Source organism: Pseudophryne corroboree, chromosome 9 (assembly GCF_028390025.1).
Source record: "Pseudophryne corroboree isolate aPseCor3 chromosome 9, aPseCor3.hap2, whole genome shotgun sequence".
Lineage (NCBI taxonomy): Eukaryota > Metazoa > Chordata > Amphibia > Anura > Myobatrachidae > Pseudophryne > Pseudophryne corroboree.
Genome location: NC_086452.1, coordinates 18,197,450 through 18,215,259, shown reverse-complemented (window position 1 = coordinate 18,215,259; position 17,810 = coordinate 18,197,450). Strand labels below are relative to the sequence as shown.

The following is a 17,810-nucleotide window of genomic DNA, read 5'->3' as shown; positions in this document are numbered from 1 at the left end:
TGTTCTTAGAGGGTAACCGGGTAGAGGCCTTGCTAGATTCAGGAAGTTTAGTTACCCTCGTGAAAGCTGGGTTAGTGAACCCCTTAAAGGTCCAGCAAATACCTATTCGGGTAACTTGCATACATGGGGATACCCAACATTATGTCACTGCTGAAGTGAATATAGAAACTTGTTGTGGGTCAGCAATTGTTAAAGTAGGACTGGTCCCCAACTTGGTGCATGAGTCCATAATAGGGAGGGATTTTCCTCATTTTTGGAAACTGTGGGAATCACGTTTAGCAACAGATGTGAGAAGTAAAGAGCAGGTTGATAATACCGGTGATTTTATGGCTGTACGTGTGTCCTCTGAACTTTCTGACCCTTTACCTTTTGCTAGTTTGACTGGTGAAGTGACAGATGGGGAGTCCAGTGAGGACCCACTTGCTGGGAACAGAGACATAGTAGTTAGAACTGAAAGAGTGCCTGACCTGGAGATAAAGAAGGATCTGTTTGTGTCTGAACAGTTAAAGGACCCTACCTTAATAAAGGCTAGAGAGAATGTTAAGATTGTTAATGGGGAACCTGTGGTACCAGGTGACAGGGTTACGTATCCCCACATGGCCGTCTGTAATGAGCTCTTGTACCACATGGTCAAAAGGGGTGAGGATGTGGTGGAACAGCTGGTAGTTCCCCAGCCATATAGGAGAACGATACTAGATTTAGCTCATAGTCATGTTACAGCAGGACATTTTGGAGCAGAAAAAAACACTGAAAGAGTTTTACAAAGGTTCTTTTGGCCAGGGGTTTATAAAGAAGTGTCTGAATATTGTTCTTCCTGTCCTGAATGCCAGTATCATGCCCCTAAACCCCACTTCAGGAGTCTACTAGTTCCCATGCCTATTATAGAGGTCCTGTGTAACAGAATAGCCATGGATCTCGTGGGGCCCTTGTTAAAATCTGCTCGGGCCATCAGTATATCCTGGTAATAATGGACTATGTCACTCGATATCCTGCAGCTCTCCCTTTACACAATATCACAACCAACGCGATAGCTAGGGAGCTGGTGCAGGTTTTTAGTAGAGTGGGAATACCAAAAGAAATTTTGACTGACCAAGGTACCCCATTTATGTCGAGGGTCATGAAAGAATTGTGCAAATTATTTAAGGTCACTCACCTCAGGACGTCCGTCTACCATCCCCAAACTGATGGGTTGGTAGAAAGGTTTCATAAAACATTAAAAAGTATGTTAAAAAAGGTTGTTGATAGAGATGGGAAAAACTGGGATTGTTTGTTGCCCTACTTGTTAATGGCCATCAGAGAAGTTCCTCAGTCCTCTACAGGGTTTTCTCCATTTGATTTGTTGTATGGTAGACACCCCAGAGGGCTGTTGGACATTGCCAAAAAGACGTGGGAAGGACAGCCCACTCCTTATAAAAGCATTATTGAACATGTAACACAAATGCAGGATAGGATTGCAGCCGTGGTACCTATTGTCAGAGAGCACATGGAACATGCCCATAGTGCTCAACAGAGGGTATGTAACCGGAATGCCAAGATACAGGAATTTGCTCCTGGAGTTAGAGTTCTTGTTTTGGTACCCACTGTGGAAAGCAAATTCCTAGCTAAATGGCAGGGTCCATTTGAGATTAGGGAAAAAGTGAATGAGGTTAACTACAAAATATATCAACCGGGAAAGAGAAAACCTGAACAAATCTACCATGTTAACTTTATCAAACCCTGGAAAGATAGGTTGTCTCTGTCAGTGGAGCCTTGCCCTTCTGTGTCTTCACCTCGGTTGCTTCCCGCAGTAAAGGTGTCAGAGACATTATCTGCTGATCAGAACAATCAGGTTAAAGAATTTCTCATCCAAAATAGGGAGATATTTTCAGAGCTGCCTGGCCGAACGTCCATAATAAAACATGACATTGTCACAGAACCAGGGGTCAGGGTCAATTTAAAGCCATATAGGATTCCTGAAGCTCAGTGAGAAGCTATTTCTAAAGAAGTTAAAAACATGTTAGATCTTGGAGTCATAGAGGAATCTAACAGTGAGTGGTCCAGTCCCATAGTTCTCATCCGAAGCCAGACGGTAGCATACACTTCTGTAATGACTTTCGTAAGTTAAATGAGGTGTCCAATTTTTACGCATACCCCATGCTCTGTGTGGATGAGCTTATAGAAAGGCTGGGAACAGCCAGGTTTCTCACCACGTTGGACCTGACCAAAGGTTACTGGCAAATACCTTTAACTGATAGCGCAAAAGAAAAAACAGCCTTTGATGTTAGTATAAGATGTTACCCTTTGGGTGGCATGAGGCTCCAGCAACCTTCCAATGGGCAATGGATAAGATTTGAGGCCCCATAGAAAGTATGCAGCTGCCTATTTGTATGATGTGGTAATTCACAGTACGGACTGGGGGTCCCACTTGTTTAAAGTACAAGCAGTACTGGACTCAATCAGAGAAGCAGGGTTAACTGCTAACCCAAAGAAGTGCTGCCTCGCAATGGAGGAGGTTAAATACTTGGGCTTCACCATAGTTAGAGGTCTGATTAGGCCCCAATTGAATAAAATTGATGCTATTCAAAACTGGCCTCGTCCAGTGAATAAAAAACAGGTAAGGGCTTTTTTGGAAATAACAGGGTACTATAGACGATTTATTCCTAATTTTGCGACCTCAGCAGTGCCGTTGTCATACCTTACCAAAGAGAAGCAGTCAAATATGGTGATATGGAACCCTGATGCCTAAAAAGCGTTCCAATTGTTAAAAGTGGCATTGTGTTCACAACCTGTATTGATAACACCAGATTTTTCAAAAGAATTTGTTGTACAGAAGGATGCCGCAGAGGTAGGGATAGGGGCCGTGTTGTCCCAAACCAGAGATGGGGACGAACACCCTATATATTATAGGAAACTCAATGAGCATGAAAAAAGGTATGTTATTGTGCAAAAGGAGGCTTTGGCCATTAAGTGGGCATTAGATACCTTGAGATATTACCTCTTGGGTAGACAGTTCAGACTAGTGACAGATCACGCCCCTTTAAAATGGATGTATGTAAATAGAGGTCAGAATGCTCGTGTAACTAGATGGTTTCTAGCGTTGCGAGATTTTAAGTTTACTGTCGAACACAGACCGGGTACGCAATTGGCCAACGCAGATGCGTTGTCCCGCATCTTCTGTTTAGGGGCTACAAGTGTTCCGGCCTCTAGGTCGAAACAGGGGAGGGGGATATGTGACAAGAACACTGGAATAGTGTTTGAGGACAAGTTCCAGACATTGGACCAAGTTTGGGTCTTTGGCCTCACAGAGGGCTAATCAGGGCTTTCAGCTGTGTAAGAGCCTTATAGGGCTGCTAGCCTGATCAGTGTGTGCAGACTGCCTGGGGAGACTGCAGAACCTCTGTGGGAGAAACATGCTTCCTTATGCAAGTGAGCCATACAGTATTTACTGGAAAACTCTGTGTTTTTGTTTAGAGACAGTCAGGAATGTCTTGTGTATAGTTAGTGCTGGACAGGCAAGGTATTTTCTTTTGATGTTTATTTTATTTTCTGCTTAATAAAACTGGTTGCGGCCAGTTGCACCACAAAACTGGACTTATATGATTTCTCAGCTGCTGCTTGCTGCCATCTTCCCCAGGAGACAGCATCTTGTTCCCCTACAGTGTTACAATATATATATATATATATATATATATATATATATATATATATACATACATACATACATACATGTCTTGTAAATGATCCTGCGCCTCCAGCAATCTCAGCCGCTATTACATCTCGCTTTTAGGCTGAACTAGAGAAGCGCAGTCTAGAAATTGAGAACCTCCTGGATTGCTATTGGTTGCTGCAATGTTATCTGTACGTGAGTTTGTAAATGTGTCTCTGATATTGCTTTTAGGATAAGTCATCGTTGAGCACACAGTAACATTCATCACATGCTGTATATGGGATCCGGTCTTTAGGTCGACCACTATTGGTCGATATGCATTTGGTCAACATGGTCTTTAGGCCGACCTGATCAGTAGGTCGACATGGCAAAGTCCAACACATGAAAAGTTCGACATGAGTTTTCTAAGAAACAACAACAATTTTTTAGACTTTCTCTTTACCATCCACGTGGACTATGATTGGGAATAGTAACCTGTGCCGTGCGCAGCTGTAATGGATCGAGGCTCCTTGCGAGGGGGCACGGTGCACTAATTGGGGTTCCCAGTCACTTTATGATGAAAATTACACCAAAAATAATTTAAAAAACTCACGTCGACCTTTTCCACGTCGACCTCATGACCACGTCAACCTATGTCAGGTGTCGACCTACTCACCAATAGTGGTCAACCGAATGACTGTCAACCTAGTTAAGGTCGACCCAATGAACTTCACCCCACATATACAGGGCTAGCTGCATCATCGCTTGGAGAATGATAAAACGGAGAGAGAGAAAGTAACAGCCAATCAGCTCCTAACTGTCATTTTTCAAACAGGGCCTGTGACATGTCATTTAGGAGCTGATTGGCTGCTACTTTTTCTCTCTCCAATTTATCACTCTCCAAGCCATGATGCATCTAGCCCTTAGACTTAAATGGGTCACATACCTTATGTTTTCATAGCAACTAACTTCCGGCTTCAACATGGCGGTATGCCGAAAAACTTTGTATATTATCACCCCGAATGCCATTAAATTAACCTGAAAAATAAAACAGTAATACACATTATTGAATGGAGGAGCCGCTGTGTGTACATTACAGGTCACTAGTAAGGTTTCCAACTGAGCGGCACTCTACTGGCCTGGAGTCACGGGGCCGCGATGTTGTCACCCTATTAATAACAAGGGGGTCTATTTACTAAGCATTGGAGAGAGATAAAGTACCAGCCAAACAGCTCCTATCTGTCATTTTTCAAACACAGCCTGTGACATGGCATTTAGGAGCTGATTGTCTGATACTATATCACCGTGCAATTTATCACTCTCCAGGGCTTGATAAATCTGGCCGTTTCTTTTTATTTATCTGCATCAACTTGATCTCCATCCAAAGCTTAGTAAATAGACCCCAATGTCAGAGAGAAAGGATGGCTGGTAACATGTTTGACACACGGTGCGGCTCCCGTTCAAACAGGGGTGTGGCTTTGTGGGTGCAGTCAGAAGGGGCGTGGCTTTGCGAGATGGGGGCGTGGTTGTGCTGCACATGGGCGTGGCTACGCTTCCCGACCCCCGTTTCCGGGACTAAGGGGGTGTGAGAGGTGCTGGCTGACCCCGAAGACTGCAGTGTCGGCTTCTTCACAGTGACGGAAGCCGGGCACTGTACGTAATGTTATAGTGCAGTACCCGGCTCCTGTCACTGAGCAGGAGCCGACACTTTGGTGTCACCCCACGGTGGGTGACACCCGGGTGCGGGCCGCACCCCCCGCACCCCGGTTGTGACGCCACTGGCTTGTAATATTACTCAGATAATCAAGACCAAGAGTACCGTACATCCTGCACCCTTTATAGCATGGTTGTATCGTATCTGTAATGGGTGGGGAGTGCCCACAGGTTATACTTACCTCCCTACCAAATGCTGCAGGAATGACCAGGAAAATGGTGCCACTTCCCCAGGGATTTGCACCAGCACTATAGGCATGCACCAGGGTGAGGGGGTGGAGACCGCACATGGGCCCACTTCTCTCTTGAACCACCTGGCATTATAGATACGCCCATGGTTCTATGAGCAGAAGAACATGGAGGAGGCAGCGTATGCATAGTGGCACTTCTTTTGCGTATATGCAGTGAAGCATCTTTATGAAACATGTACCCGTGCCCGGGCACTGAGGCACAGGAGAACCCAGTGCCATAGCAGCGCCCAACCATCCTTCTTACTCACCACATTAAAAATATGAACGTGCAACATAACAGCCTTTTATATATACCTCTGGACAAATCCGGTATTTTCTAGAAACTTATCTCGCAGACTCCTAATCTCATCAACAAAATCTGACTTGCTGCAGTTCCCGCAGATAATTTCTCAGAGGAACTCTGTTCCATCTACCGCTGCTTTCTTGAGCGCCCAGTTGTTATATTACTCATATAATGACAGATGCGGCGCCGCTGTCCTCGGGTGACTGTTTTACCAGCATGGAACATCAGAAGAACACACAATATATCATAGATTTCACCTGTCCCTTTATTGTACAGTGTGTCAACAACAGAACACAGCTCTGACAACAAATACCCATTCATTAGATGGAGGCTGACAATCTTATCACATGCTGCAATATCCTGGGCTTTAGGCGTTGCTATGGCAGGCTATCTTAGGTCTGTGTAACGATACATACAGTGGGATTTTCTGTCCGTGTCTCATAATCCCCGGTCGGCAAGAGGTCATTTTTTTTTTTTCGGCAGTGGTTTTGTACATGCAGAACATTTTTATTTGTTATGAACCCAGACGTCTTCCCAGCTCAGGGATTATAAATAGTGTATGAAAGGACCTAAAGAAGTGTTAATAATATACTAAATATTCATCATTGTAACAATTCAGCACCTAGCCACAGAAGAATGTTAATTACTGGAGCAGTGTATATCGAAAACATGACATTTCTTGCACTCTTTTGTATAAATGCTAAATCTTATTGATGCTTAGACTGATCCCTCTGTTAGAAGGATATCCCAATTTACTAATCCTGGCTGAATATTTTTTTGTGTTTAAAAAAACCTGTAAAATGAATGTTTTTGAATTTTTTTATCGGTTAGAAGATTAAAGCCAATGTGATAATGTTACTGTGATCAGATCAGATCATGGAGAGGTATCAAAGCTTTGAGATAATAGATACAGTAGAGAACCAATCAGCTGGTCAGATCCCGGAGAGTGTTGGTCAACTGACCCAATATGGCAGCGTGTAGCAATGACACGACTGCATTGCCTGACTACGGCCAAAATCAACCGGATAATTTGCCGGGAATGTGACTGCAGATAACCGATATCACCTGTGTGTTTTGTCATCTGCCGACCCCACTCACAGGCCACGGACACAATGGAAGCCAGTTGGCCACTTGGCCAGGGAATCCAGACAGGCTGTGCATGCAGAGATGTGCCTGGTCATCCTTCTGCAGGTAGCAGCAGCTGAGGTGGCAGCCCTCACACCCACTGTTAACCTAATCCCCTTGGTTCTGACTATGAAAGTCACCTCTGGCTATATTGGAGGCTAATACAGTGTCATATCAGGTTGTAGGCGAATGCATTGTGCAAGTGTTTCAGTGCAGCATGAAGAAGCACAGGGGTTGGATGCCAGGCTGTCGGATTGCAGTCTGGGGGTTATGGCTGAGTCCGGAGGGAAGCTGAAATGAGAAAGCCAGCTCCCCTATTTCAGTGCTCTGCCCTCCGTTCTATGTAACAAGTGCTAAATGCATGAGCAGTGTAAATTCATGATGTGCTACGTGCATAATACGCAGCACTACATGGGTAGCCTGTCTCGTCTGATGTGCAACCTGTCTCGTCTGGGCAGGGGTTATTCTCTAAACCTCATAATTAGGGATTTTACATTTGAACAGAAATGAACAGCAAATGAGCTGTGCCCTATCTCTCCATGTACATGTATTGTCTGGAGAAGTCAGCTTCATTCAAATGTTTGAATGAAACTGACTTCTCCAGACGATACACGTACATGAAGAGGGGGGGGGGGGGGGGGGCACAGCTCATTTGCTGTTCATTATAGTAGATGGAACCTGGGCTTCACTTGGAGCATAATACATAGAAACCAGAATGACTTCCAAAGAGTTTAGAACCTATTGGGAACCAAAGTTTCAGCTTTGAACTGAACATTTTGTATGAAACGTGACCACCAACCTCCTAGATTTCTTAGTATCTAAGGCCTGGAAGGCCGAAGGATGGGGACAGTACCAGAATCCAGGCTTTTTACTCACCCCCCTTGTCCCAGCGGGTGTTCATTAATACTGTCCATCTGCCCGTTAAAATCACATACTGCAATGCGATTCGTTAATGTCGCGCCCAGATCGCATTGAGTATGTGAGTAATGATACATAGACCCCTTCTGAGGAGGACTACTGAGCTATTTGGTGTTGTGGGTGGGAAGCGTAATAATATTTTTGTATCTCAGGGTAATAGTGAAGAGCATGGGTATTTTTCTTTTCCTCTACCTACTTTGAAACATTTTTTTCAGATTTTGTTGCCCATCACAACATCACACCCCATGTGGTAAATGTACAGAAGGCGGATAGGCTTCCTAGCACACGTGTGAAGGTAAGAGACATTGGGCCTGAGTCATCTTTGTAAGTAAAGCAACAAAAACAAGTAACTTTGTGTCTGGAACAAACCATGTTGCCGTGCAAGGGGAGCAAATACATTCATATTTTCTGTGCAGGGTAAATACTGGCTATTTTTGCATATAGCCCACAAACGTTAGACAGCTTTATATTTACACTGCAATTTAGATTTCAGGCTGCACACCCCACCACCCAAATCTAACACTCTCTGCACTTGTTACATCTGCCCCCCACCCCTGCAGCGCAGCATGGCTTTGTCCAGTTGCTTGCTATTTTGCGTTAATTCCAAAAATGAATCAGGCACAGAGACAAGAAGAAAACTAAATGGAGTGAAGAGAATAAAGGGCTCATATATTAATTATCAGGTTTATACCCTACATATCCGCATTTGTTATTGCTGCTATTCGCGGCTTGAGATAGAGCGCTAGGACGTGAGACTGACCCTTGCTGCGGCTTGTTGGCCAATGTTGTCCTGCCTGATTTCAATACAGTATCTGTGATTCTACAGCCATAAATTGTGACAATCTAATGTACACATCCATTTAGCATTCTACCTTCAAACCAAATTTTGCTATAATTTGGAGGAGAGACAAAGGTTGGTTTGTTCATCCTGTGTCTTTAAGATCTCTCTCAATAAATACAGTATGCCCTTATGTGAAACATGATCTGCTAAGGATTAATACAGAGCATATAATTTGCGTTCCTTTTTGGTGCCTTAAATCTTTAATGATGCTTTTATTTGGTGTTGGTTCTCATTTTCGTCACGTTTGAATCCTTGCATGGAGGCAGCTAGAGAGGAAATACTACGGCTCTATAAAGCACAAAGCCCAATCAGATCACGTCTGCATGGCAAACACTGAAACTCGCGGAGACTTCTCATTGGTCAGGAAAGTTTAGGGTCAGTTTTTTTCAGCCAAATGCAAGAACTTTGCAGACTTCCCACTGTTACACGGAAGCAATATCTTTAGCGGCGCCAGTTCTGCTAGTCAACAAGCGTCCTCTCATCCTGCTCCTGCCTCACACTGCAATTTGGGTTAAAAATAACTGTGATGATTACAGGGTACATAAGACTTTTGCGATACGCGGAGATGGCTGTGTAATCTTCAGAGATGTCCTATCACCAATAACAGACGACACAACACAATATTTGAAATATTCGAGTATCAAACTGTTGACACGCTTTCTTCTGGGGCCCCCTGCTGAGCCGTTCAGTACAGATGACATTGCAGCCTGCTTGTTGTGCTGTGATACTCCCAGACACAATCTTACCATCTACAGCAATTTTATGATAAATAACAACACAAGTGGGGGTTTTTTACCTTCAGTTTAAGCACTTTGTATATAAACTAACAAATTCACAGACTGCAATTCAGGCATTTAAAACAAATAATTGATAAAACAAATAACACAATATCAGAGATTCTGGTTTTGGCATCTACGATGTCATTTTTCATCTGCCCCCCATCGTCCTCCTTGCTTTTTACCCACTACCCCCATGTTTGTCCACCCTGATCTAATTGCCCCATTTTCGTCCTTCACTGGCAATCAGGGTATAAATGCGGAATATTTATCTGTTTACACTGTTAATTTAATACAAAAGAAACATTGTCACCACAGCCCAGTGCAGAACCAACCCCACATGTGCTATACCACATAGTTATTTATTAGAATCCATGACCTCAGCACTGTGAGGCAGTAATGCTAACCATTACACCATCCGTACTGCCCAAAGTTCCTTACAGTATAAAGCTCCTATTCAATTTCCTTCTGTGAAAGCCATATCTATCCATTCTTTTTGGGTCATGATCCAAAAGAACCAAGGAAAGAGGTGGGACTGATGCACCCAGGGGTGGATCCAGAAGAAAATGAAAGGGGGGGGCACCATGACAGGGAAACCATAATAGTTATATTTACATGCACCTAAGGCACGCGTGCGCCAAGATAAGGGGTGTGGTATCACAGGGGGCGTGGCCTTAGAGCATACGCCACCAGGTAATGATTGGCTGTACAGATTTGAGTGGAGGCTGCGCTCACAAAAGGGAGGGATGCTAACGAGTGCTGCTAGACCTGGAGGCGTCCTACCTCCTGTACTGGAATTTGTAATTTAGAATGGTCAGCGCGCTCATTATGGAAAATGAAAGAGGCAGAAAAAAGAGGGGATGTTGCGGGATAGGGTGTTGTTATAGATATGTAGATGTATCAGAATTCTTCGTATGGATGTGGGTTTACAGCAATGATCAGTCTAATGGTGGTTTCTAAACATAAATTTATTGTGGTATTGGATATATATAAAAGGTCAGCAACCTTCTGAAATGATATATGGTTCCTTATCCCACCGTTCCTTCACCACTGTCTGGTGTGTCCTGCAGACTACCCTTTACAAGGTATACCTCACTAATGGTATACCAAAATGGACCCCAGCTCAGGTAAATGTCAGGTGTACCCTACGGGTCACCTTTACCATAGGTGTGGTGGGTGCCTATGTATCCTCTGAAGCTGTGTCCTAAATTAGTGTTTGTGGGGGTTTTGACCAGTGCGGCGTCCCGCCTGTCAGTCCCCTCTCGTGTGCGGCACTGAGTTGTGGGGTCGTGGGCTGTGGGCTGTGTGTCACACACTTACCGCCGGGGGCAGGTCTCTGCCTGCCGCCGGTGACCTCGTCTCTTCCTTCCACGAACTCAGGCCTTGGTCCTCTTTGTCCGTGTCCTCCGTCTTCTTCGGTCCGCGCGCTTCTCCTGCAGCCGCCGGTCTCCTCCGTCCACGGGTCCCGTTCTACCACTTCCTGGTTTGCGCGTCACGTGCGATGTCACGTGAGCGCTCCGTCTGTAGTGAAAGCCGCTGTGTTCCCTTCTCCGGCCGGGGTATACCATTATCATACTACATCTAAAGTTAATTTGGATGCTGAGTACAGGATTACAATCAAATTAAAATGTGGGAGAACTGAGTTTTGCAGCACATTTAAGAAGAAAGCCACACATGTGGATATGATTGACAAGTGAGGACTGATTCCCCCTCCAATCACACTGGAGAGTGGTAATTAAGGACATCTATGATTGACCAATCACTACAGCCATTAAAGCTTATAATGGGTGTAGGACATCAGGCATGCAACCCTGGACAAAGGCATCCGTGCTGAAACGCGTTGGTAACTTGCTAATTCACACCACAATTATTCACAGCCACCCTTCCCCGGCCGGAGAAGGGAACACAGCGGCTTTCACTACAGACGGAGCGCTCACGTGACATCGCACGTGACGCGCGAACCAGGAAGTGGTAGAACGGGACCCGTGGACGGAGGAGACCGGCGGCTGCAGGAGAAGCGCGTGGACCGAAGAAGACGGTGGACACCGACAAAGAGGACCAAGGCCTGAGTTCGTGGAAGGAAGAGACGAGGTCACCGGCGGCAGGCAGAGACCTGCCCCCGGCGGTAAGTGTGTGACACACAGCCCACAGCCCACGACCCCACAACTCAGTGCCGCACACGAGCGGGGACTGACAGGCGGGACGCCGCACTGGTCAAAACCCCCCAAACACTAATTTAGGACACAGCTTCAGAGGATACATAGGCACCCACCACACCTATGGTAAAGGTGACCCGTAGGGTACACCTGACATTTACCTGAGCTGGGGTCCATTTTGGTATACCATTAGTGAGGTATACCTTGTAAAGGGTAGTCTGCAGGACACACCTGACAGTGGTGAAGGAACGGTGGGATAAGGAACCATATATCATTTCAGAAGGTTGCTGAATATCCAATACCACAATAAATTTATGTTTAGAAACCACCATTAGACTGATCATTGCTGTAAACCCACATCCATACGAAAAATTCTGATACATCTACATATCTATAACAACACCCTATCCCGCAACATCCCCTATTTTTTCTACCTCTTTCATTTTCCATAATGAGCGCGCTGACCATTCCAAATTACTAATGATTGGCTGTAGGAGCGCATCCTGGTTTATTGCCAATGTTTCACCCTGATGAAAAGGCTGATTGGGCCTTGAAATGTTGGTCTCCTGTTCCATTAGTTATGGGAGCCTGGAAGGCACCCCAGCACAATATAATTATTAAAGTGTTTAGTTGGTTGTGGCAGGTGCAGCATACTTTGTTTTGGGCACTGCACTGAGACTCAGGCTGCAGAACACGTACTGCCCATCTTTAATTAGCAGAAGAAGCCAGCTGGATCTCCAACAAGCAGCATAAGACTTCTGCAGGACAGCCCTGTCACATCACACAGCATAAGACATCTACAGGACAGCCCTGTCACAGTCACACAGCATAAGACATCTGCAGGACAGCCCTGTCACAGTCACACAGCATAAGACATCTGCAGGACAGCCCTGTCACATCACACAGCATAAGACATCTGCAGGACAGCCCTGTCACATCACACAGCATAAGACATCTGCAGGACAGCCCTGTCACAGTCACACAGCATAAGACATCTGCAGGACAGCCCTGTCACAGTCACACAGCATAAGACATCTGCAGGACAGCCCTGTCACAATCACACAGCATAAGACATCTGCAGGACAGCCCTGTCACAGTCACACAGCATAAGACATCTGCAGGACAGCCCTGTCACAATCACACAGCATAAGACATCTGCAGGACAGCCCTGTCACAATCACACAGCATAAGACATCTGCAGGACAGCCCTGTCACACTCACACAGCTTAAGACATCTGCAGGACAGCCCTGTCACAGTCACACAGCATAAGACATCTGCAGGACAGCCCTGTCACAGTCACACAGCATAAGACATCTGCAGGACAGCCCTGTCACATCACACAGCATAAGGCATCTGCAGGACAGCCCTGTCACAGTCACACAGCATAAGACATCTGCAGGACAGCCCTGTCACAGTCACACAGCATAAGACATCTGCAGGACAGCCATGTCACAATCACACAGCATAAGACATCTGCAGGACAGCCCTGTCACAGTCACACAGCATAAGGCATCTGCAGGACAGCCCTGTCACAATCACACAGCATAAGACATCTGCAGGACAGCCCTGTCACAATCACACAGCATAAGACATCTGCAGGACAGCCCTGTCACAATCACACGGCATAAGACATCTGCAGGACAGCCCTGTCACTGTCACACAGCATAAGACATCTGCAGGACAGCCCTGTCACAATCACACAGCATAAGACATCTGCAGGACAGCCCTGTCACAATCACACAGCATAAGACATCTGCAGGACAGCCCTGTCACTGTCACACAGCATAAGACATCTGCAGGACAGCCCTGTCACAATCACACAGCATAAGACATCTGCAGGACAGCCCTGTCACATCACACAGCATAAGACATCTGCAGGACAGCCCTGTCACACTCACACAGCATAATACATCTGCAGGACAGCCCTGTCACAGTCACACAGCATAAGACATCTGCAGGACAGCCCTGTCACAGTCACACAGCATAAGACATCTGCAGGACAGCCCTGTCACAGTCACACAGCATAAGACATCTGCAGGACAGCCCTGTCACAGTCACACAGCATAAGACATCTGCAGGACAGTCCTGTCACATCACACAGCATAAGACATCTGCAGGACATCCCTGTCACAGTCACACAGCATAAGACATCTGCAGGACAGCCCTGTCACAGTCACACAGCATAAGACATCTGCAGGACAGCCCTGTCACAATCACACAGCATAAGACATCTGCAGGACAGCCCTGTCACAGTCACACAGCATAAGACATCTGCAGGACAGCCCTGTCACATCACACAGCATAAGGCATCTGCAGGACAGCCCTGTCACAGTCACAGCTAGAGATGAGCGCCTGAAATTTTTCGGGTTTTGTGTTTTGGTTTTGGGTTCGGTTCCGCGGCCGTGTTTTGGGTTCGAACGCGTTTTGGCAAAACCTCACCGAATTTTTTTTGTCGGATTCGGGTGTGTTTTGGATTCGGGTGTTTTTTTCAAAAAACACTAAAAAACAGCTTAAATCATAGAATTTGGGGGTCATTTTGATCCCAAAGTATTATTAACCTCAAAAACCATAATTTACACTCATTTTCAGTCTATTCTGAATACCTCACACCTCACAATATTATTTTTAGTCCTAAAATTTGCACCGAGGTCGCTGTGTGAGTAAGATAAGCGACCCTAGTGGCCGACACAAACACCGGGCCCATCTAGGAGTGGCACTGCAGTGTCACGCAGGATGTCCCTTCCAAAAAACCCTCCCCAAACAGCACATGACGCAAAGAAAAAAAGAGGCGCAATGAGGTAGCTGTGTGAGTAAGATTAGCGACCCTAGTGGCCGACACAAACACCGGGCCCATCTAGGAGTGGCACTGCAGTGTCACGCAGGATGGCCCTTCCAAAAAACCCTCCCCAAACAGCACATGACGCAAAGAAAAAAAGAGGCGCAATGAGGTAGCTGTGTGAGTAAGATTAGCGACCCTAGTGGCCGACACAAACACCGGGCCCATCTAGGAGTGGCACTGCAGTGTCACGCAGGATGTCCCTTCCAAAAAACCCTCCCCAAACAGCACATGACGCAAAGAAAAAAAGAGGCGCAATGAGGTAGCTGTGTGAGTAAGATTAGCGACCCTAGTGGCCGACACAAACACCGGGCCCATCTAGGAGTGGCACTGCAGTGTCACGCAGGATGGCCCTTCCAAAAAACCCTCCCCAAACAGCACATGACGCAAAGAAAAAAAGAGGCGCAATGAGGTAGCTGTGTGAGTAAGATTAGCGACCCTAGTGGCCGACACAAACACCGGGCCCATCTAGGAGTGGCACTGCAGTGTCACGCAGGATGTCCCTTCCAAAAAACCCTCCCCAAACAGCACATGACGCAAAGAAAAAAAGAGGCGCAATGAGGTAGCTGTGTGAGTAAGATTAGCGACCCTAGTGGCCGACACAAACACCGGGCCCATCTAGGAGTGGCACTGCAGTGTCACGCAGGATGTCCCTTCCAAAAAACCCTCCCCAAACAGCACATGACGCAAAGAAAAAAAGAGGCGCAATGAGGTAGCTGTGTGAGTAAGATTAGCGACCCTAGTGGCCGACACAAACACCGGGCCCATCTAGGAGTGGCACTGCAGTGTCACGCAGGATGTCCCTTCCAAAAAACCCTCCCCAAACAGCACATGACGCAAAGAAAAAAAGAGGCGCAATGAGGTAGCTGACTGTGTGAGTAAGATTAGCGACCCTAGTGGCCGACACAAACACCGGGCCCATCTAGGAGTGGCACTGCAGTGTCACGCAGGATGTCCCTTCCAAAAAACCCTCCCCAATCAGCACATGATGCAAAGAAAAAGAAAAGAAAAAAGAGGTGCAAGATGGAATTGTCCTTGGGCCCTCCCACCCACCCTTATGTTGTATAAACAAAACAGGACATGCACACTTTAACCAACCCATCATTTCAGTGACAGGGTCTGCCACACGACTGTGACTGATATGACGGGTTGGTTTGGACCCCCCCCAAAAAAGAAGCAATTAATCTCTCCTTGCACAAACTGGCTCTACAGAGGCAAGATGTCCACCTCATCTTCACCCTCCGATATATCACCGTGTACATCCCCCGCCTCACAGATTATCAATTCGTCCCCACTGGAATCCACCATCTCAGCTCCCTGTGTACTTTGTGGAGGCAATTGCTGCTGGTCAATGTCTCCGCGGAGGAATTGATTATAATTCATTTTAATGAACATCATCTTCTCCACATTTTCTGGATGTAACCTCGTACGCCGATTGCTGACAAGGTGAGCGGCGGCACTAAACACTCTTTCGGAGTACACACTTGTGGGAGGGCAACTTAGGTAGAATAAAGCCAGTTTGTGCAAGGGCCTCCAAATTGCCTCTTTTTCCTGCCAGTATAAGTACGGACTGTGTGACGTGCCTACTTGGATGCGGTCACTCATATAATCCTCCACCATTCTATCAATGTTGAGAGAATCATATGCAGTGACAGTAGACGACATGTCCGTAATCGTTGTCAGGTCCTTCAGTCCGGACCAGATGTCAGCATCAGCAGTCGCTCCAGACTGCCCTGCATCACCGCCAGCGGGTGGGCTCGGAATTCTGAGCCTTTTCCTCGCACCCCCAGTTGCGGGAGAATGTGAAGGAGGAGATGTTGACAGGTCGCGTTCCGCTTGACTTGACAATTTTGTCACCAGCAGGTCTTTCAACCCCAGCAGACCTGTGTCTGCCGGAAAGAGAGATCCAAGGTAGGCTTTAAATCTAGGATCGAGCACGGTGGCCAAAATGTAGTGCTCTGATTTCAACAGATTGACCACCCGTGAATCCTTGTTAAGCGAATTAAGGGCTGCATCCACAAGTCCCACATGCCTAGCGGAATCGCTCCCTTTTAGCTCCTTCTTCAATGCCTCCAGCTTCTTCTGCAAAAGCCTGATGAGGGGAATGACCTGACTCAGGCTGGCAGTGTCTGAACTGACTTCACGTGTGGCAAGTTCAAAGGGCATCAGAACCTTGCACAACGTTGAAATCATTCTCCACTGCACTTGAGACAGGTGCATTCCACCTCCTATATCGTGCTCAATTGTATAGGCTTGAATGGCCTTTTGCTGCTCCTCCAACCTCTGAAGCATATAGAGGGTTGAATTCCACCTCGTTACCACTTCTTGCTTCAGATGATGGCAGGGCAGGTTCAGTAGTTTTTGGTGGTGCTCCAGTCTTCTGTACGTGGTGCCTGTACGCCGAAAGTGTCCCGCAATTTTTCTGGCCACCGACAGCATCTCTTGCACGCCCCTGTCGTTTTTTAAAAAATTCTGCACCACCAAATTCAAGGTATGTGCAAAACATGGGACGTGCTGGAATTTGCCCATATTTAATGCACACACAATATTGCTGGCGTTGTCCGATGCCACAAATCCACAGGAGAGTCCAATTGGGGTAAGCCATTCCGCGATGATCTTCCTCAGTTGCCGTAAGAGGTTTTCAGCTGTGTGCGTATTCTGGAAAGCGGTGATACAAAGCGTAGCCTGCCTAGGAAAGAGTTGGCGTTTTCGAGATGCTGCTACTGGTGCCGCCGCTGCTGTTCTTGCGGCGGGAGTCCATACATCTACCCAGTGGGCTGTCACAGTCATATAGTCCTGACCCTGCCCTGCTCCACTTGTCCACATGTCCGTGGTTAAGTGGACATTGGGTACAACTGCATTTTTTAGGACACTGGTGAGTCTTTTTCTGACGTCCGTGTACATTCTCGGTATCGCCTGCCTAGAGAAGTGGAACCTAGATGGTATTTGGTAACGGGGGCACACTGCCTCAATAAATTGTCTAGTTCCCTGTGAACTAACGGCGGATACCGGACGCACGTCTAACACCAACATAGTTGTCAAGGCCTCAGTTATCCGCTTTGCAGTAGGATGACTGCTGTGATATTTCATCTTCCTCGCAAAGGACTGTTGAACAGTCAATTGCTTACTGGAAGTAGTACAAGTGGGCTTACGACTTCCCCTCTGGGATGACCATCGACTCCCAGCGGCAACAACAGCAGCGCCAGCAGCAGTAGGCGTTACACGCAAGGATGCATCGGAGGAATCCCAGGCAGGAGAGGACTCGTCAGAATTGCCAGTGACATG

General features: G+C 46.6%; 1 protein-coding gene across 1 annotated transcript in view; it reads right to left on the bottom strand.

The window, feature by feature from the left end:
- Positions 1–17,810, bottom strand: part of ADGRL4 (adhesion G protein-coupled receptor L4) — a 243,151-nt gene that overhangs the window by 11,227 nt on the left and 214,114 nt on the right. The window contains exon 14 of the mRNA XM_063939562.1: positions 4,572–4,663. Within this exon, the coding sequence (XP_063795632.1) occupies positions 4,572–4,663 (92 nt within the window). The remainder of the gene's footprint in view (positions 1–4,571; positions 4,664–17,810) is intronic.